This window comes from Ranitomeya imitator, chromosome 1 (genome assembly GCF_032444005.1).
Source record: "Ranitomeya imitator isolate aRanImi1 chromosome 1, aRanImi1.pri, whole genome shotgun sequence".
NCBI lineage: Eukaryota > Metazoa > Chordata > Amphibia > Anura > Dendrobatidae > Ranitomeya > Ranitomeya imitator.
The window spans coordinates 103,843,392-103,865,035 of record NC_091282.1 but is presented as its reverse complement, the minus strand read 5'-3'; the positions used below and the strand labels follow the sequence as shown (position 1 = coordinate 103,865,035).

General features: G+C 43.1%; 1 protein-coding gene across 2 annotated transcripts in view; it reads right to left on the bottom strand.

Annotated features, from left to right (window-relative positions):
* Positions 1-1,280: 1,280 nt before the first annotated feature.
* RGS7BP (regulator of G protein signaling 7 binding protein) overlaps positions 1,281-21,644 on the bottom strand; it is a 213,762-nt gene continuing 193,398 nt past the window's right edge. The window contains exons 5-6 of one of the 2 annotated variants that reach the window (XM_069749344.1): positions 11,472-11,542; positions 1,281-2,188 (exon numbers count right to left, since the gene is read on the bottom strand). In XM_069749344.1, the coding sequence (XP_069605445.1) occupies positions 2,097-2,188; positions 11,472-11,542 (163 nt within the window). In that variant the 3' untranslated portion in view covers positions 1,281-2,096. Of the gene's footprint in view, positions 2,189-11,467; positions 11,543-21,644 lie in introns of those variants that run through there. The other variant, XM_069749352.1, reaches the window with a different exon arrangement.

The following is a 21,644-nucleotide window of genomic DNA, read 5'->3' as shown; positions in this document are numbered from 1 at the left end:
CTCCAGACATGCTGCGCGTCTTTTCAGATCGCAGCATGTCCCTTAGGGTATGTGTCCACTTTCAGGATGGCCGGTGGTATCGTCGGAGCGGCTTTGCCGCTCTGTGGTAAGCCCCGCCCCCTTTCTGGGACGCGATGATGCCGGATGTGTTCATAGCACACATCCGGCATCATCGCTCCCCACCATAGGGCCCTGTGCTATATCTTGCGGCGACGCAGCGTCGCCGCAAGATATACGGACATGCTGCGATCTGAAAAGACGGGCAGCATGTCCGGAGTCACAGGGCCGCCGCGTGCGTGTTACCACGCATAGTGGAGACGGGATTTCATTAAATCCCCTCCACTATGCTGTAACCTCTGGACGCTGCGTGTCTGAAGCTGTGGCTCTATGCAGCGTCAGACACGCAGCGTTTCCTGCACGTGGAAACAGACCCTAAAACTACCAAACTTATCTACACTAATGAAGGATTCACTCTCTGAGCCCAGTCTGTTTTTTTTAAAAATGTCTATTTATTTTGTCATGTCTCCGGCTCTTGTGTATATATTTGTTTCTTCAGATACTTTTTTATACCATGCCTGATGAAGAGACCTTAAAACTCTGGAAAGCTTGCTTTGTAACATCACTTTTTATATCTTTGTCAGCCATTAAATGGTATCATAACTACACAAGATTATTATTTTGTTTCTCCCACTGAAAACAATCTTTTTTCAACTGGCTAACAAGGTTCCAAAACATTACCAATAGAAGTCTATAGATCTGAGAAAATACTGGACAGTATACAGATACCATTTTGTGTGCAATCTGTGTGCTGGCAAGGGTATCAGAACTGTACTTGAACCAGAACCTGAACCGCATTGAAAACAATATGGACCCAAACTTTTCAGCTGGAAAAAGTAATTCTCTCTGTCATCTCTACACCCGACTTGAGGAGATTCATAAGCCTGCCGTCGCATAGAATGACTGCAGACTTGAACCCCAAGCCTGGACAACCCAATTAGTTATCTGTAGTTACTATGTACCAATATTGTCACGTTCAATCATTGGAATAGCCAAACCAGAAATCTTAGTTTCATTGTAATCTCTACTCACGTGACACTTCTTACTGATCTTGTGTTATTTTTTCATCCATCATCCATCGTTCCCTTCTGTCTGTGCAGTCTGCATTTCCCTTGATTCATTGATTATCATAATAATACATTGACCCGATAATCAAAGTAAACTCCATTCATCCATTCATTTGTAGATGACGCGACAATAGAATAACACAAATCATAATATCACACATTTAACTAAAAAAATTTATTAACAATGTAAAATGTATATTTCAGTCTCAGCTAACTCTTGCATGCCCTATCGGATTTAACACTATGTCGATATGCAGACACCATGCTTCAACTTCCTATAGTAACAATATATGGTAAATTGTCTTTCTAGGTCATGAGGATATATCCGGGTATTGAATACACTATCTTAATATACATGTATAACATCTTCAAAATTGTGAAAATCACACCATTCGATTGAAAGGAAAATACTGATGATCGTCATCAAGATTACAATATATGTACAAGCCATAAATACTTCATTTTCATCCTCTAGTTAGCAGGGTAGAAACTTGGCTGAGGTTCTGGACAAAATCCTGATGCATTGTGGAAGACTAAGTATGACTGAGACATTAGAGAAGGAACTAAAAATACAAAGTACAGTTATTGGCCTTGATACATCAATATTCTCCTAATGATTGGTGTCACTATTATCAATAGTAACCTCCACTGTGATGCCGATGGAATGGTTTTCCTATAGCACAATACTAGGACATCAAAGCGTTTTGCATATTTATTGTATGCCATGAACACCGTAGTGTTCATAAAGTCTTTCATAACATATCCGGCCAGTCACTGATGGCATCGTCTCACTTGCCGCTTCCTCCACCGCTCCAGTCTTGGCGTTCATCTCCAGACTATACAAGTTTTGAAACAAGGCAGTTTAGGCAACACTGAATACATAATGAAATAACCAACCTCAATACGATATATGACGGCAAAGGTCAAACTATAACGTATCAGCAGAAAGAATGGCTTTTCTATATATATTTTTTAACTGGAGATGAGACAACACAATCCAAAGAATCTTCTCTTTCTTCTTCTGACGAGTGGATAAGGTGTCAAGTTGAGGAGGCTACTGTCGTCTGTGCAGGAAGAACAAAATAATTGTATCAATCATTAATGTCCAGATGAGTTATTTTAGGGTAAGTTCACACTGAGTGATTGGCTTCAAATTGGCACATGGCTCAGTGGTTAGCATTGTTGCTTTGCACCCCTGTGGTCCTGGTTTCAAGTCACACCAAAGGACAACATCTGCAAGGAGTTTATATGTTCTACCCGTGTTTGTGTGGCTTTCCTCCAGGCTCTCTAATTTCCTTCCGCACTCCAAAGACATACTGGTAGGAAATTTAGACTGTGAGCCCCATGGAGAGAATGCTTAAAAAGGTAGTGGAGTCTTGGTCTCCTGGATGGCGTGGAGAGCGAGACCCCACTACCTTTGTAAGCATTCAATTACGATTATGACCATTCTTATTCTCATTTGATCTTTACACATTTAGGTGGTCTCTCTTCTCTACCTAGTAATACTGCGGTTCCAATGTATTTATATAGCAATTCACTTATTGTCTTTATCACCTTTGCTTCATATTGATATCCCCCTTTACACTGAGTTCGCCTACTTTTGACACATCAGCACTCAGCACTTTATGGTAGAATAATGTTAACTTTGTGCATATAATTTTACAATTTTTTATTGATATTTAATCACTTATTGATTTTTCATATTACAATGGGGACTTACATTTTTTGGCCTGATTATATCCCAGTATTTACTGCTTTTGGCCATTTTTCCTATGTGGATGTGCGGCCTTGTTTTTAATTAATTGTCTTTGTACACATTGATTCTTTTGCTCCCATTATTACTCCTGTGTTTTAGTATAATTAATAAATATTATACTGTTACCATATTACTTCTTGGACTTTATGGCCGTTTTTCTTCTTCTCTGTTTTTCCTTGTCTGTGATTGGCTATTTATCGTCCAGTCTTTTGGTTGCAGGGCTAATATTTAAATTTATTGATTATTTTTACATTTTGGCACCCTGCTTCCTATAGCATTCCTTTGTTTTTGGTCCTTTGGCTCACATAGCCGTTTTAGCCTGTTGTGCTGTTCATGCATCTGTGTTTTTGTGGAGCTTTTCTCTACTTTAAAAAAAAGGAGACATATCCGTTTTTGAGCCAGGTCACGGATCAATCACCCACATACGAAAGGTGTCTGCAAGACAATGCTCCAGTTCACAAATCACATGTTGCCCAAATGGGAGCATGCACATGTGGCTGTGAAATTCTACCGCGTCCCCCTATTCACCCAACCTCAGACTTCCACCTCTTTCCAACAATGAAGTTACTTTTGAAGAGCGAGCATTTTCCAGATGATAAGACTCTGATTTCTGAAGTCACAACGTGGCCTTTGGAGAAACCTGTCGACTTCTACAAGCGACGTGTTTACAGTTGTTTAAAGAGATGGGAGAAGTGTGTGACCCTATGTGGTACCTATGTAGAGGAGGACTAATCACTGTGCTAAGCTTCATTGCTCTCAGTCCACAGGAACTGGCTCAGGGGAAATCTTTAATGAATGCCCCTCGTAAGTCTATAGATCTGTGAAAATCCAGAACAGAAGATGGATGCATCTATGTGATGTCCATAAAGATGCACTGCTGTATAGTCTTGCATAAGATGTATTGGGAGCGTCGATCACAGATGTATTCAGGGTGTCCCAGTCGGTGAGTCACCTGAAACTATGATGACCTGTGTGTGTTGGAGAAGACGGCGTGTTACGTCACAGTCACACTACTTCTGAGGTACGGATGCTTGGAAGCGTCGTACATCTCCCTTACATGTTTCGGAAACACTGCTATTTTCTTCGTCAGAGGAGGACGATTAGTTTTTGGCAACACAACTAATGGCAAGTTCACCTTGATCCTCCTTGATGTAATATATTGGGTTTTCCCAAGCACGCTCAGGTGGTCTCTGAGCATTTGTGAGGGCTCAGAGATTTAGTTTTTCTTGTTGGCAGCTGCATGATTTATGTCTGCTAGACAGCCTGAGTACATGTGGGGTTGCTTGGTTGCTAGGGAATCCCCACATGTATTCAGGATGTCTAGCCGCCACAATTACTCGGAGACCACCCGAGCGTGCTCGGGAAAACCCAAACAACGAGTATACTCGCTCATCACTAGTTATATAGCCCGTGGCTCCAACTCAACTTGATGTTACATATACAAGGCAGTTATACAATACTCACAGCGATGGGCATAAAAATATACTGCATATAAAACATTAGTTTTATTACAAACAATATAAAAACATACTATCACGTTATAATATATAAGCTAAGACAGAACATCAGAAAAATACAATAAAAAATGAATTTCTGTCTGAATAACTGGTTCCAAGTGCTTATTAGTTTATTGAAAATATATTTTTATTGTTTGTAATAAAACTAATGTATTTATATACTTCAAGTGCTTCTCATTAAATTAGAATATCATCAATAAGTTAATTTATTTCAGTTCTTCAGTACAAAAAGTGAAACTCATATTATAGAGTCACTACAAACAGAGTGATCTACTGTATTTCAAGTGTTTATTTCTGTTAATGTTGATGATTATGGCTTTCATTGGCTGTAAGCTATAATCATCAGCATTAACAGAAATAAACACTTGAAATACATCACTCTGTTTGTAAAGACTCTATATATGAGTTTCAGTTTTTGTATTGAAGAACTGAAATAAATTAACTTTATGATGATATTCTAATTTAGTGAGTAGAACTAATATTTTCTTGTGGATATTTGTGGCAGTCCATGTACCGAATGGCCTTTCTTATATTTGTGCTGTGTACGTAATTTAGTGCAAGCTGCTACCAGTAGTAAAGTAAATGAAAGACCACAACTTATTATCACTACCTGATGTTTCTTTCTTCAATTTTTTCAATATCGGTTGCTTGTTTTTTTCAGTATCCATTTGAGCAGTTCTTTGGGATAGCAGTTATAATAATCTTTTTAGTGGAACAGTTTTTTGTTTAGTAGTGCACACTTACGGTCTTTGTTTACACCATTAGCAGGGGTTTATGGTTCCACTTGCTGCTTTAAAGTTTTTTATCCCCTTTCATTGATTGAGCGTGGGTGCCACATTTATTACTTACGCTGGAGTCACACACAACGTATAAAAATACGGTCCATTTTTTATGGACCAAATACGCAGAAATGTTCCCTGAACAGTGATCCGTATGTCATCCGTTGGCTGCGTATTTTGTACATGTAAACCTCCATATGGCATCCGTATGGCATCTGTACGGCGAGATTTTCTCGCCGGCTTGCAAAATGGACATATAATGGATCCATGGGCTCAAATATTTGTGAAAACATATATACAGTATATATATATATATATATACACAGTACAGACCAAAAGTGTGGACACGCCCTCTCATTTAAGGATTTTTCTGTACTCTAGCGTGGGAATTTTTCTGAATATTCTCCCATGCTAGAGTTCATTCCCCAGTTTTTACAGCCAGGGGCAGCTGCATTAGCAGGCCCCTGGTGCTAAAATTATTTAACCCCTTCAGATGGATTTACATCGTGGGACATGACTGTACGGCAGACAGGTATGGGATATTGTTGTTTTTTATTTTCCCTTTTCTTCAGATGACAAGGGTCATCAGTTGGATTGAGTGTACAATAAAGATGTTAAAACCCCATGAGTATTTATTTCATTAAAATATTTTATTCATAATGTGTGAGTGTTTTTTTAACCCTTTATTACTATTGGATTAATAATGGATAGGTGTCTTATTGACATCTCTCCATTATTAACCAGGCTTAGTGTCACCTTACATTAGCAAGGTGACAAGTGGGAAGAGAGTGGCTAAGTGCCAGAATAGGCGCATCTAACAGATATTCCTTTTCTGGGGTGGCTGGGGGCAGATGTTTTTAGCCAGGGGGGGCCAATAACCATGGTCCCTCTCTAGGCTATTAATATCTGCCCTCAGTCACTGGCTTTCCCACTCTGGGGAAGAAAATTGCGAGGGAGCCCACGCCAGTTTTTTCTATGATTTAACCCTTTATTTTAACACCTAGAGCTCCCAAATTTTGCACACAGACACTTCTAACATTAGTAGTGAGGAATATCTATATATATAATTGTCTAAGGGTTTTTCCGTCTGTCTGTCTGTCTGTCTGTCTGTCCTGGAAATCCCGCGTCTCTGATTGGTCGAGGCCGCCAGGCCTCGACCAATCAGCGACCGGCACAGCGACGATGATGTCATAAAGGACGTAGACATCCCGCGTCTCTGACCAATCAGCAACGGGCACAGCGACGATGATGTCATAATGGTTGCCATGGCGACGATGAGGTCATAAAGGTTACCTCGACCAATCAGCGACGGGCACAGTGTGCCGCGAATTCTGGAATCATCATTGTCCATATACTACGGGGACATGCATATTCTAGAATACCCGATGCGTTAGAATCGGGCCACAATCTAGTGTGAAAAATAAGGGATATAAAATGGTTTACTGTATGTAATCATGTCTCATATCCTGTCGGGTTTGATAAGGAGATAGCAGAAAAGCCAATTGCCGGCTTTTGCTATCTAGCTCTGTTTTAAAAATAAATATATATATGTGTGTATCAATGATATATATCTATATATAATTGCCTAAGGGTTTTTCCGTCTGTCTGTCTTTCTGTCTGTCTGTCCTGGAAATCCCGGGTCTCCGATTGGTCCAGGCCGCCAGGCCTCTACCAATCAGCGACGATGATGTCATAAAGGACGTAGAAATCCCGCGTCTCTGATTGGTCGAGGTTGCCAGGCCTCGACCAATCAGCAACGGGCACAGCGACGATGATGTCATAATGGTTGCCATGGCGACGATGATGTCATAAAGGGTGCCTCGACCAATCAGCGATGGGCACAGTCTGCCGCGAATTCTGGAATCATAATTGTCCATATACTACGGGGACATGCATATTCTAGAATACCCGATGCGTTAGAATCGGGCCACAATCTAGTCTATATATATATTGGTATATGGTCTCCATCCTGCGTCCCCATCCTGTCATGTGCTGCTCCATCCTGCGCCCCCATTCTGTCATGTGCTGCTCCATCCTGCATCCCCATCCTGTCATGTGCTGCTCCCATTCTGCGCCCCCGTTCTGTCATGTGCTGCTCCCATCCTGCACCCCCGTTCTGTCATGTGCTGCTCCCATCCTGCGCCTCCATTCTGTCATTTGCTGCTCCCATCCTGTCATGTGCTGCTCCCATCCTGCACCCCCGTTCTGTCATGTGCTGCTCCCATCCTGCGCCCCCGTTCTGTCATGTGCTGCTCCCATCCTGCGCCCCTGTTCTGTCATGTGCTGCTCCCATCCTGTGTCCCCGCTCTGTCATGTGCTGCTCCCATCCTCCGCCCCCGTTCTGTCATGTGCTGCTCCCTTCCTGCGCCTCCATTCTGTCATTTGCTGCTCCCATCCTGTCATGTGCTGCTCCCATCCTGCGCCCCTGTTCTGTCATGTGCTGCTCCCATCCTGCGCCCCCGTTCTGTCATGTGCTGCTCCCATCCTGCGCCCCCGTTCTGTCATTTGCTGCTCCCATCCTGTCATGTGCTGCTGCCATCCTGCACCCCCGTTCTGTCATGTGCTGCTCCCATCCTGCGGCACCGTTCTTTAATTTGCTGCTCCCATCCATATGCCCCATACGCTGCTCCATAAGATGCTCCATAGTATATGCCCCGTATCAGGTGGCGTAAGTAACAAATAGCTGTGGCATGAAGTGCCACAGCCTCATGCCACAGCAATTTGTTACTTGCGCCACCTGATTCCTTTCCGCCGCCATTTTCTTGGTCCTCCTGCTGGCGGAATCGGCGCCTGCGCAGTCCGCGCTTTCCGGCGCCATTTTCTTGAAGACACACCTGCAGTGTGTCTTCAAGAATATGGCGCCGGCAGTGTGTCTTCAAGAAAATGGCGCCGGAAAGCGCGGACTGCGCAGGCGCCGATTCCGGCAGCAGGACCAAGAAAATGGTGGCGGAAAGGAATCAGGTGGCGTAAATAACAAATTGCTGTGGCATGAAGTGCCACAGCTTCATGCCACAGCAATTTGTTACTTACGCCATTCCTTTCCGCCCATTTTCTTCGTCCTCCTGCTGCCGGAATCGGCGCCTGCGCAGTCCGCGCTTGCCGGCGCCATTTTCTTGAAGACACACCTGCAGTGTGTGTTCAAGAAAATGGCGCCGGCAGTGTGTCTTCAAGAAAATGGCGCCGGAAAGCGCGGACTGCGCAGGCGCCGATTCCGGCAGCAGGACTAAGAAAATGGTGGCGGAAAGGAATCAGGTGGCGTAAATAACAAATTGCTGTGGCATGAAGTGCCACAGCTTCATGCCACAGCAATTTGTTACTTACGCCATTCCTTTCCGCCCATTTTATTCGTCCTCCTGCTGCCGGAATCGGCGCCTGCACAGTCCGCGCTTTCCGGCGCCATTTTCTTGAAGACACACCTGCAGTGTGTCTTCAAGAAAATGGCGCTGGCAGTGTGTCTTCAAGAAAATGGCGCCGGAAAGCGCGGACTGCGCAGGCGCCGATTCCGGCAGCAGGACCAAGAAAATGGCGGCGGAAAGGAATCAGGTGGCGTAAATAACAAATTGCTGTGGCATGAAGTGTCACAGCTTCATGCCACAGCAATTTGTTACTGCTGCTGGAATCGGCGCCTGCGCTATCCGCGCTTTCCGGCGCCATTTTCTTGAAGACACACTTGCAGTGGAGCCGGAGTGTCTTCAAGAAAATGGCGCCGGAAAGCGCGGACTGCGCAGGCGCCGATTCCGGCAGCAGGAATCGGCGCCTGCGCAGTCCGCGCTTTCCGGCGCCATTTTCTTGAAGACACAATCCGGCTCCTCTGCCTGTGACTGGTCAGAGGGCGGCGCCGGCGCGCATTAAGCGTGTCATCGCGCCCTCTGAACTGTCACAGCAGAGGAGCCGGGAGACGGAGCCGCATGCAGCGCTGGAACGGGGAAAGGTGAATATACTTACCCTCCTGGCGGTCCCTGACTCTCCGGTGGAGATCGCGGTATGCGTTCAATGCTTACGCATACCGCGATCTCCTGGGAGCGTTACTCTGTGGGGGCCAGACTGCGCTTGCGCCTGCGCAGTCTATAAAGGCTTCGGACAGAGTGACGCTCCCAGCGTTATATTATAGCTATATATATATATATATATATATATATATATATATATATATATATATATATATACACATATATACAGTACAGTCCAAAAGTTTGGACACACCTTCTCATTTAAAGATTTTTCTGTATTTTCATAACTATGAAAATTGTACATTCACACTGAAGGCATCAAAACTATGAATTAACACATGTGGAATTATATACTTAACAAAAAAGTGTGAAACAACTGAAATTATGTCTTACATTCTAGGTTCTTCAAAGTAGCCGCCTTTTGCTTTGATGACTGCTTTGCACACTCTTGGCATTCTCTTGATGAACTTCAAGAGGTAGTTACTGGGAATGGTCTTCCAACAATCTTGAGGAGTTCCCAGAGATGCTTAGCACTTGTTGGCCCTTTTGCCTTCACTCTGCGGTCCAACTCACCCCAAACCATCTCGATTGGGTTCAGGTCTGGTGACTGTGGAGGCCAGGTTATCTGGTGTAGCACCCCATCACTCTCCTTCTTGGTCAAATAGCCCTTACACAGCCTGGAGGTGTGTTTGGGGTCATTGTCCTGTTGAAAAATAAATGATGGTCCAACTAAACGCAAACCGGATGGAATAACATGCCGCTGCAAGATGCTGTGGTAGCCATGCTGGTTCAGTATGCCTTCAATTTTGAATAAATCCCCAACAGTGTCATCAGCAAAGCACCCCCACGCCATCACACCTCCTCCTCCATGCTTCACGGTGGGAACCAGGCATGTAAAGTCGATCCATTCACCTTTTCTGCTTCGCACAAAGACACGGTGGTTGGAACCAAAGATCTCAAATTTGGACTCATCAAACCAAAGCACAAATTTCCACTGGTCTGATATCCATTCATTGTGTTCTTTAGCCCAAACAAGTCTTCTGCTTGTCACCTGTCCTTAGCAGTGGTTTCTTAGCAGCTGTTTTACCATGAAGGCCAGCTGCACAAAGTCTCCTCTTAACAGTTATTGTATAGGTGTGTCTGCTGCTAGAACTCTGTGTGGCATTGACCTGGTCTCTAATCTGAGCTGCTGTTAACCTGCAATTTCCGAGGCTAGTGACTCAGATAAACTTATCCTCAGAAGCAGAAGTGACTCTTGGTCTTCCTTTCCTGGAGCGGTCCTCATGTGAGCCAGTTTCTTTGTAGCTCTTGATGGTTTTTTGCCACTGCAATTGGGGACACTTTCAAAGTTTTCCCAATTTTTCGGACTGACTGACCTTCATTTCTCAAAGTAATGATGGCCACTTGTTTTTCTTTACTTAGCTGCTTTTTTCTTGCCATAATAAAAATTCTAACAGTCTATTCAGTAGGACTATCAGCTGTGTATCCACCAGACGTCTGCACGACACAACTGATGGTCCCAACACCATTTATAAGGCAAGAAATCCCACTTATTAAACCTGACAGGGCACACCTGTGAAGTGAAAACCATTCCCGGTGACTACCTCTTGAAGCTCCTCAAGAGAACGCCAAGAGTGTGCAAAGCAGTCATCAAAGCAAAAGGTGGCTACTTTGAAGAACCTAGAATATAAGATATAATTTCAGTTGTTTCACACTTTTTTGTTAAGTTCATAATTCCACATGTGTTAATTCATAGCTTTGATGCCTTCAAACTTTTGGTCTGTACTATATATATATATATATGTATGTATATATATATATATATATATATATATATATATATATATATATATATATATATATATATATATATATATACCTATTCTATGTGATTTTTCTGTACCCCGCACTGAATTACCGGCTTTTCTATGGAACACCGATGCGTATTTCTCGCAAGTCACACGCATGGTCCGTGTGTAATCTGTATTTTTATTGCCCCCATAGACTTTCGTTGGCGGAGTTTTTGCACAATACGCTGACAAACGCAGCATGCTGCGATTTTCTCAGCCCGTAAAATACAGCTGAGAAATATACGGCTGGTGGGAGCTGCCCCATAGAGAAACATTGGTCCGTGTGCAATGCGTTGTTTTTGCGCCTCTCATACGTCCGTATTCCTCTCTATTGTGACCCCGGCCTTAGACTGATGAACACAAGTCCATTTTTTTCATGCACAAAAAAAAATCATTGATGTTTGGATGAGGTTTTTCACAGTGCAGCACAGCAAAATTTCCATGGGATGATCAAGAAATAGTTGAAAGCATTAGGAAGAGATCAGATGCACTTACCTTGGTTTTTTAATGGCAAAGGCATGGTCTCCCTGAGTTTGCTTAAGAGGTTTTTCATTTCCCTCATGTCTCTAAAAAAAAAAAAAAAAAAAAAAAAAAAGCGTCAAGCTCAGAGCAGAACTGCACTGAAACATTCTCCAAGCAAATGACTCTCATTTCCTTAGCCCAAATTTCAGGGAGTAGGTAACATGATTGGCCTGCTATTCAGTCATTTACATCTGTGTAGTGCATATTAATATTATAAAAGATGCAAAAAAGGCAAGTGTACAATGAAAATGTATGAAGAAAACAAGTTTCAATTTTTCACTATTTTTAGGATTCCAGCTTGTTGTCAGAGAACGGATGCATTCAGACAACTAAAACAATTCCCGTTTTAGAACAGTACGGCTATGTTCACAAGCAGCGTTTTATTGTTCTGTAGCCAAAACCTGCTTTCATGGCAGAAAAAATGATCCGTTTAAGGGCTCCTTTCCACTTGCGAGGAAAACGGACGAGTGCAATCCGATAAAAAATCGGATTGCACTCGGACAAATGTTCTTCAATAGGTGTCTTTTCATTTGCGATTTTTTTCTCAGCCGAAATCGGACTGAGAAAAAAATCGCAGCATGCTGTGTATTGCTGCGATTCTCGGACGAGACTCGCCAATGCAAGTGAATGGGTGCGACAAAAAAACGCACAGCACTCGCATCATGTGAGTGCTGTCCGATTTTTATGCACCGGTGTCCTTTGAAAAGCCGGCAATTCAGCACGGTGTACAGTAAAATCACACTGACAGGTTAGCTTAGAGTAGATATATACACATAGAATAGGTATATATACATATATATGTCAGCGAGACACATATATATATATATATATATATATATATATATATTTATATTTAAAGCAGTGCTAGATAGCAGAAAAGCCGGTAATTCAATTGCTGGCTTTTGCTATCTCCTTCCTAAACCCGACATGATATGAGACATGGTTTACATACAGTAAACCATCTCATATCCCTTTTTTTTTGCATATTCCACACTACTAATGTTAGTAGTGTGTATGTGCAAAATTTGGGCGCTCTAGCTATTAAATTTAAGGGTTAAATCGCGGAAAAAATTGGCGTGGGCGCCCGCGCAATTTTCTCCGCCAGTGTGGTAAAGCCAGTGACTGAGGGCAGATATTAATAGCCTGGAGAGGGTCCACGGTTATTGGCCCCCCTGGCTAAAAACATCTGCCCCCAGCCACCCCAGAAAAGGCACATCTGGAAGATGCGCCTATTCTGGCACTTGGCCACTCTCTTCCCATTCCCGTGTAGCGGTGGGATATGGGGTAATGAAGGGTTAATGCCACCTTGCTATTGTAAGGTGACATTAACCCCTTTCTGACCTCGGACGGGATAGTACATCCGAGGTCAGAAGCCCCGCTTTGACGGTGAGCCCGCACCAAAGCCGGGACATGTCAGCTGTTTTGAACAGCTGACATGTGCCCGTAATAGGCGCGAGCAGAATCGCGATCTGCCCGCGCCTATTAACTAGTTAAATGCCGCTGTCAAATGCAGACAGAGGCATTTAACTACCGCATCCGGCCGGGCGGCCGGAAATGACGTCATCGCCGACCCCCGTCACATGATCGGAGGTCGGCGATGCTTCTCCATTGTAACCATAGAGGTCCTTGAGACCTCTATGGTTACTGATCGCCGGTAGCTATGAGCGCCACCCTGTGGTCGGCGCTCACAGCACACCTGCAATTCTTCTACATAGCAACGAACATAAGATCGCTGCTATGTAGCAGAGGCGATCGCGTTGTGCCTGCTTCTAGCCTCCCATGGAGGCTATTGAAGCATGGCAAAAGTAAAAAGAAAAAGTAAAAAAAAGTAAAAAAAATAAAAAAAAATATAAAAGTTTAAATCACCCCCCTTTCGCTCCAATCAAAATAAAGCAATAAAAAAAATCAAATCAACACATATTTGGTATCGCCGCGCTCAGAATCGCCCGATCTATCAATAAAAAAAAGCATTAACATGATTGCTAAACAGCGTAGCGAGAAAAAAATTTGAAACGCCAGAATTACGTTTTTTTGGTCGCCGCGACATTGAATTAAAATGCAATAACGGGCGATCAAAAGAACGTATCTGCACCAAAATGCTATCATTAAAAACGTCATCTTGGCACGCAAAAAATAAGCCCTCAACCGACCCCAGATCATGAAAAATGGAGACGCTACGAGTATCGGAAAATGGCGCAATTTTTTTTTTTTTAGCAAAGTTTGGAATTTTTTTTCACCACTTAGGTAAAAAATAACCTAGTCATGTTAGGTGTCTATGAACTCGTACTGACCTGGAGAATCATAATTGCAGGTCAGTTTTAGCATTCAGTGAACCTAGCAAAAGAGCCAAACAAAAAACAAGTGTGGGATTGCACTTTTTTTGCAATTTCACCGCACTTGGAATTTCTTTTCCCCATTTTCTAGTACACGACATGCTAAAACCAATGATGTCGTTCAAAAGTACAGCTCGTCCCGCAAAAAATAAGCCCTCACATGGCCAAATTGACGGAAAAATAAAAAAGTTATGGCTCTGGGAAGGAGGGGAGTGAAAAACGAACACGAAAAATCCCAAGGTCATGAAGGGGTTAAGCCAGATTAATAATGGAGAAGCGTCAATTATGACACCTATCCATTATTAATCCAATAGTATGAAATGGTTAAAAAACACACACACATTATTACAAAGTATTTTCATGAAATAAATACACAGGTTTTTGTAATATTTTATTATACTGGTAATCCACCTGAAGACCCTCATTCTGTAAAAAAGGTAAAATAAAAAAACAACAATATCCCATACCTTCCGATGATCAGTCTCGTCCCACGCTGTAAATCCATCTGAAGGGGTTAACTAATTTTACAAGCAGAAGCTCTGCTAATGCAGCTGTGCTCCTACCTGTAAAACCCTGGCGAATGAATGGAATGTTGGTCAATGACCTGTAGTTACCTTCAGTCGCGGTGATGCGCCCTCTGCTGGATGTCCTCATATGAACTCGAGCATGGGAAAATATTCTGAAATGTCACCTTACAATAGCAAGGTGACATTAACCCTTCATTACCCCATATCCCACTGCTACACGGGAATGGGAAGAGAGTGGCCAAGTGCCAGAATAGGCGCATCTTCCAGATGTGCCTTTTCTGGGGTGGCTGGGGGCAGATGTTTTTAGCCGGGGGGGGGGGGTCAATAATGAAGTCACTGGCTCTACCACTCTGGCGGAGAAAATTGCGCGGGCGCCCATGCCATTTTTTTCCGTGATTTAACCCTTAAATTTAATAGCTAGAGCCACCAAATTTTGCACATACACACTACTAACATTAGTGCATGAGATGGTTTACTGTATGTAAACCATGTCTCATATCATGTCGGGTTTGTGAAGAAGATAGCAAAAGCCGGCAATTGAATTACCAGCTTTTCTGCTGTCTAGCGCTGCATTAAATATAAATATATATATAGGTGTCTCCCTGAGATATATATATATATATATATATATATATATATATATATATACCTATTCTATGTGTATATACAATGCCTACAAGTAATATTCAACCCCCTGCAGATTTAGCAGGTTTAATAAGATGCAAATAAGTTAGAGCCTTCAAACTTCAAACAAGAGCAGGATTTATTAACAGATGCATAAATCTGACAAACCAAAAAGTTTTGTTGCTCAGTTAAATTTTTATAAATTTTAAACATAAAAGTGTGGGTCAATTATTATTCAACCCCTAGGTTTAATATTTTGTGGAATAACCTTTGTTTGCAATTACAGCTAATAATCGTCTTTTATAAGACCTGATCAGGCCGGCACAGGTCTCTGGAGTTATCTTGGCCCACTCCTCCATGCAGATCTTCTCCAAGTTATCTAGGTTCTTTGGGTGTCTCATGTGGACTTTAATCTTGAGCTCCTTCCACAAGTTTTCAATTGGGTTAAGGTCAGGAGACTGACTAGGCCACTGCAACACCTTGATTTTTTGCCTCTTGAACCAGGCCTTGGTTTTCTTGGCTGTGTGCTTTGGGTCGTTGTCTTGTTGGAAGATGAAATGACGACCCATCTTAAGATCCTTGATGGAGGAGCGGAGGTTCTTGGCCAAAATCTCCAGGTAGGCCGTGCTATCCATCTTCCCATGGATGCGGACCAGATGGCCAGGCCCCTTGGCTGAGAAACAGCCCCACAGCATGATGCTGCCACCACCATGCTTGACTGTAGGGATGGTATTCTTGGGGTCGTATGCAGTGCCATCCAGTCTCCAAACGTCACGTGTGTGGTTGGCACCAAAGATCTCGATCTTGGTATCATCAGACCAGAGAACCTTGAACCAGTCAGTCTCAGAGTCCTCCAAGTGATCATGAGCAAACTGTAGACGAGCCTTGACATGACGCTTTGAAAGTAAAGGTACCTTACGGGCTCGTCTGGAACGGAGACCATTGCGGTGGAGTACGTTACTTATGGTATTGACTGAAACCAATGTCCCCACTGCCATGAGATCTTCCCGGAGCTCCTTCCTTGTTGTCCTTGGGTTAGCCTTGACTCTTCGGACAAGCCTGGCCTCGGCACGGGAGGAAACTTTCAAAGGCTGTCCAGGCCGTGGAAGGCTAACAGTAGTTCCATAAGCCTTCCACTTCCGGATGATGCTCCCAACAGTGGAGACAGGTGGGCCCAACTCCTTGGAAAGGGTTTTGTACCCCTTGCCAGCCTTGTGACCCTCCACGATCTTGTCTCTGATGGCCTTGGAATGCTCCTTTGTCTTTCCCATGTTGACCATGTATGAGTGCTGTTCACAAGTTTGGGGAGGGTCTTAAATAGTCAGAAAAGGCTGGAAAAAGAGATAATTAATCCAAACATGTGAAGCTCATTGTTCTTTGTGCCTGAACTACTTCTTAATACTTTAGGGGAACCAAACAGAATTCTGGTGGGTTGAGGGGTTGAATAATAACTGACCCTCTGAAAAGACTTTTCACAATTAAAAAAAAAATAAGCAAAGAAATAACATTCTTTTTTGCTGCAGTGCATTTCACACTTCCAGGCTGATCTACAGTCCAAATGTCACAATGCCAAGTTAATTCCAAATGTGTAAACCTGCTAAATCTGCAGGGGGTTGAATACTACTTGTAGGCACTGTATCTACTCTAATCTAACCTGTCAGTGTGATTTTACTGTACACTGCGCTGAATTACCGGCTTTTCAAAGGACACCCGTGCGTAAAAATCGGACAGCAATACGGATGTTGCGATAAAAAAAATCGCATGACAATCGCATACGTTACATCCATTTTTTCGGTCCAGATTACGGACCGCTTTTTTTCTGCCAAGTGGAAAGGAGCCCTAAAACACAGGTTTTGCTGCGGTTTTTTTTTTTGCACATTTTTGCAACGTTTATTTTTGTTGTGGATTACATTTATGGCTTGTCTACAGTACATTTTCAAGAAAGTTAGTTTTATTCAGCAAAATGTCAAAGCAATACCCGTTTTCTGTTTTTTATTGCTAGTTTTCACTGCTTTCTATAGATTAAAATATGCTGTAAAAACGCAGAAAGAATTGACATGCCGCAGATTTAAAAAACGCTGCAGTTCTCAAATTCAGTCAAGAAAAAAAAACAACAAGCATGTGCAGGAGAATTCTGACATCTCTTAGGTTTTCCTGGTCCTGTAAAATGCAGCTTCTTATTTGCATGAAAAAATGTAGCCAAAAAAATACTACATGTGAGAATAGCCGTAGATTTAGCTAAAATGTGTGCAGTCTAGGAACATTCTGCGACCTGATGCAATGTTTACATGCCCAGGCCTTATTTTGGTTTCTGGATCCTTTTTTAGGATGACAGAAATGGAAATAAAATGTTCCAGTGCAGGATCCATTCATATCCCCTTAGATACGGTGGTGAACAGCAACGATGGCGGCTAAGTATTTAGACAAGGAGAGAGAGTCCCTTTGTCACTGTTTTGATTATGGGAACCCAGTGGGATATTTAATGGCCTAGAGGGTGCCCCCAATTTGAACCTTCTTTATTAGGCCACCAGATACCTATGTATACTCCTGCCCAAACATATAGATACTCAGACCGACCTCTGGTGGCAGCATATATTTCCTAAAGGGGTTGTCCATGCATACAGATAATGAAACCATTGTAAAGCCTCTTAAAAATAAAGAGAAGGCTATGGAAAAGGGTTACAAGGAGCAGGCATGTTAGCTGCTCTGTACTCTGTTTTTCTATGAAGAGAGTGTCTAGCAGTCTCACGAAGACACTCTGCGAGTGCAGTCGTCAGGCCAGAGATCTGAAGGCAACTAGATGCAGTGGGCTGTCACTACTGAGGGTGGGAGTTAGGAATGTGCGGGGTGCAAAGAATCATGGGTAGTGATGAGAGAACGTGCTCGGATAAGGTATTATCCGAGAATGCTCATGTGCTAACCGAGTGACTTTGGCGTGCTCGGATAATATGTTCGAGTCCCTGCGGATGCATGTCTCATGACTGTTCGACAGCCGCAATACATGCAGGAATGTCAGTTTGTTAGGCAATCCCCTGCATGTGTTGCGGCTGTCAAGATGCCTGATCCTTCTTTCATCTGATTTCTGGGGGGAAAGTCAGGACCAGAGATGAGCGATGGCGAACTGTAAAGTTCGGGGTTCGTACTTGGCAATTAGTGTCCGGTGTTGAACTCCAGAACACGGGCTTCTCCGGGAAGTCTGTTTAAGTGTTTGGAGTTCAGAAGAGAGAGCGAAAGAGAACCCACATTAGAGTTCCCATTGACTTCCATGGAGTTTTGGTGCAAATTTGGATAAAGTTCTGGTACCTGACTAAAATTTTTGGACTAAAATTTGTTTGAACCTAACGAACCCTAGCATCCATGGGTCCACTCATCCCTAGTCAGGACTCATACACATGAAATGGTCAGACGATTCTGTAGGTCAAGTTGACATTCATCTATTATGTAGGTCAGAACTCTATGATTTAGGGAATGTGCACACGTTAAGTATTTGGCGCACAAATTTCTGAACAATTTCTGCATCTCTTGACAGGAAAAACACAGAGTATAATACGTCCGTTTTTTATATGCTTTTTTGTTTTAGATTTTTCTGCAGGGTAAATCAGCTGTACCATATTCACTTTTTAAATTATGCACTCTAAGGCCGGCTTCACACTTGCGAGTTTTACGGACGTAAGAGCGCAGAAACTACGTCCGTAAAACTCGCAAAAAATACGGCACAATTATTCTCTATGCCCCTGCTCCTATCTGCCGTATTTTACTGATCAGTATTATACGGCTTTCTACGGCCGTACAAAATCGCAGCATGCTGCGTTTGTCACCGTACTGCGCAAGAAATACGCCAATGAAAGTCTATGGAAGCGTGAAAAATACGGATTTCACACGGACAAGCAGTGTGACTTGCGAGAAATACGCAGCGCTGTTAGAGAGAAAAGCCGGTAATTCAGTGCGGTGTACAGTAAAATCACACTGACAGCTTACAGTCCAATAGGTAGAATAAATGTGTACACATAGAATAGGTATATATATATATATATATGTCAGTGAGACACATATATGTATATATATTACTATTTATTCCAGCGCTAGACAGCTTGAAAGCCGGTAATTCAATTACCGGCTTTTTCTTTCTCCTTCCTAAAACCCGACATGATTTGAGACATGGTTTACATACAGTAAACCATGTCTTCTCTCCATTTTTTTTGCAGATTCCACACTACTAATGTCAGTAGTGTGTATCTGCAAAATTTGGCCGTTCTAGCTCTTAAAATAAAGGGTTAAATGGCGGAAAAAATTGGCGTGGGCTCCCGCGCAATTTTCTCCGCCAGAGTAGTAAAGCCAGTGACTGAGGGCAGATATTAATAGCCTGGAGAGGGTCCATGGTTATTGGCCCCCCCCTGGCTAAAAATATCTGCCCCCAGCCACCCCAGAAAAGGCACATCTGGAAGATGCGCCTATTCTGGCACTTGGCCACTCTCTTCCCATTCCCGTGTAGCGGTGGGATATGGGGTAATGAAGGGTTAATGCCACCTTGCTATTGTAAGGTGACATTAAGTCTAATTAATAATGGAGAGGCGTCAATTATGACACCTATCCATTATTAATCCAATTGAATGAAAGGGTTAAATAAAACACAAACACATTATTTAAAATTATTTTAATGAAATAAAAACAATGGTTGTTGGAGTATTTTATTCTACGCCCAATCCAATCACTGAAGACCCTCGTTCTGTGAAAGAAAAAACATAATAAACCAACAATATACTTACCCTCCGCAGATCTGTAACGTCCAACGATGTAAATCCTTCTGAAGGGGTTAAAACATTTTGCAGCAAGGAGCTTTGCTAATGCAGGCTGCTCCTCGCTGCAAAACCCCGGGGAATGAGTCTAAATATAGATCAATGAGCTATATTTAGCTTCATTTGCGGTGAGGCGCCCTCTGCTGGATGTTCATAGATCGTGGGAAATTTCCTAGAAAGCTCCCAGGCTTTCTAGGCATAATTGACGCCTCTCCATTATTAATTAGGCTTAATGTCACCTTACAATAGCAAGGTGGCATTAACCCTTCATTACCCCATATCCCACCGCTACACGGGAATGGGAAGAGAGTGGCCACGTGCCAGAATAGGCGCATCTTCCAGATGTGCCTTTTCTGGGGTGGCTGGGGGCAGATATTTTTAGCCAGGGGGGGGCCAATAACCATGGACCCTCTCCAGGCTATTAATATCTGCCCTCAGTCACTGGCTTTACTACTCTGGCGGAGAAAATTGCGCGGGAGCCCACGCCAATTTTTTCCGCCATTTAACCCTTTATTTTAAGAGCTAGAACGGCCAAATTTTGCAGATACACACTACTGACATTAGTAGTGTGGAATCTGCAAAAAAAATGGAGAGAAGACATGGTTTACTGTATGTAAACCATGTCTCAAATCATGTCGGGTTTTAAGAAGGAGAAAGAAAAAGCCGGTAATTGAATTACCGGCTTTCAAGCTGTATAGCGCTGGAATAAATATTAATATATATACATATATGTGTCTAATGACATATATATATATATATATATATATATATATATATAGACAGTATATATATATATACATATATATTTTTTTCTTTTTGGGACACATGGATCATTTCTATAGCGGTATGTTGGTTTTGCAAGCCTGCGAGAAAACCACGCAGTACGGATGCCATACGGATTACATACGGAGGATGCCATGCGCAAAAAACGCTGACACACCCTGCCTACGGAGGAGCTACGGACCACTATTTTCGGGACATTTCAGTGTATTACGGCCGTAATATACGGACCGTATTTTCATACGCTGAGTGTGAAGCCGGCCTAATTGTTACTACAATAAGGGTATGTTTCCATGGTCAGGAAATTCTGCGGATTGGGCGCTGCATACAGCCGACAGCCGCAACGTCCAATCCGCAGCGGCCAGATGTTACAGCATAGTGGAGGGGATTCTTTGAAATCCCATCTCCACTATGCGTTCAAAGACGCAGGTGGCAGACCTGCGTATACGCACATGAAGCGCATCTTTCTAGACTGCAGTATGTCTATTTATCTTGCGGAGACGCTCAATCTCCGCAAGATAAATTACACAGTCTATGTATAGGATGCGGTGATTCCGCATGTGTACTTTTTACGAGGAGCCATGTTGGAGTTGATATTTACTTTTTAAAGGGGTTTTCCCACAAACAAAAGTTCATTTTAAAAATTGTTATTATCTTTTGCTTCCTCCACTGCCCAGGAGATGTGGTATGCTCTGTACACGGTCTGACACAGTACATTTTTTAAATTAACTTTCGTTCTTCGGAAAAATCCCTTTAATGTGACTGGCTTCCTCTGCCTGTAGACTCGTCGCGCATCTGCCGCCGGGATCAGCCGAATGATTCACTGCGCCTGCGCGTAATTCGTGCAGGCGCAGTAAATCAGACCACCGCCATCTTTGTGCAGACAGATAGCGGCGGTCACATTAAAACTGCGCATGCGTTCCTCCTGTACAAAGATGGCGGCAGTCAGTGAATCATTCGGCTGATCCCGGCAGCGTGTTCGCGACAGTGTTCCGCTGGTGGTACTGCGCAAGAGGCTGCGTGACTGTGTGAATGTGAGAGTGTGTGTGTGTGAGAGTGAGAGTGTGAATGTGAGTGTAAGGGCTC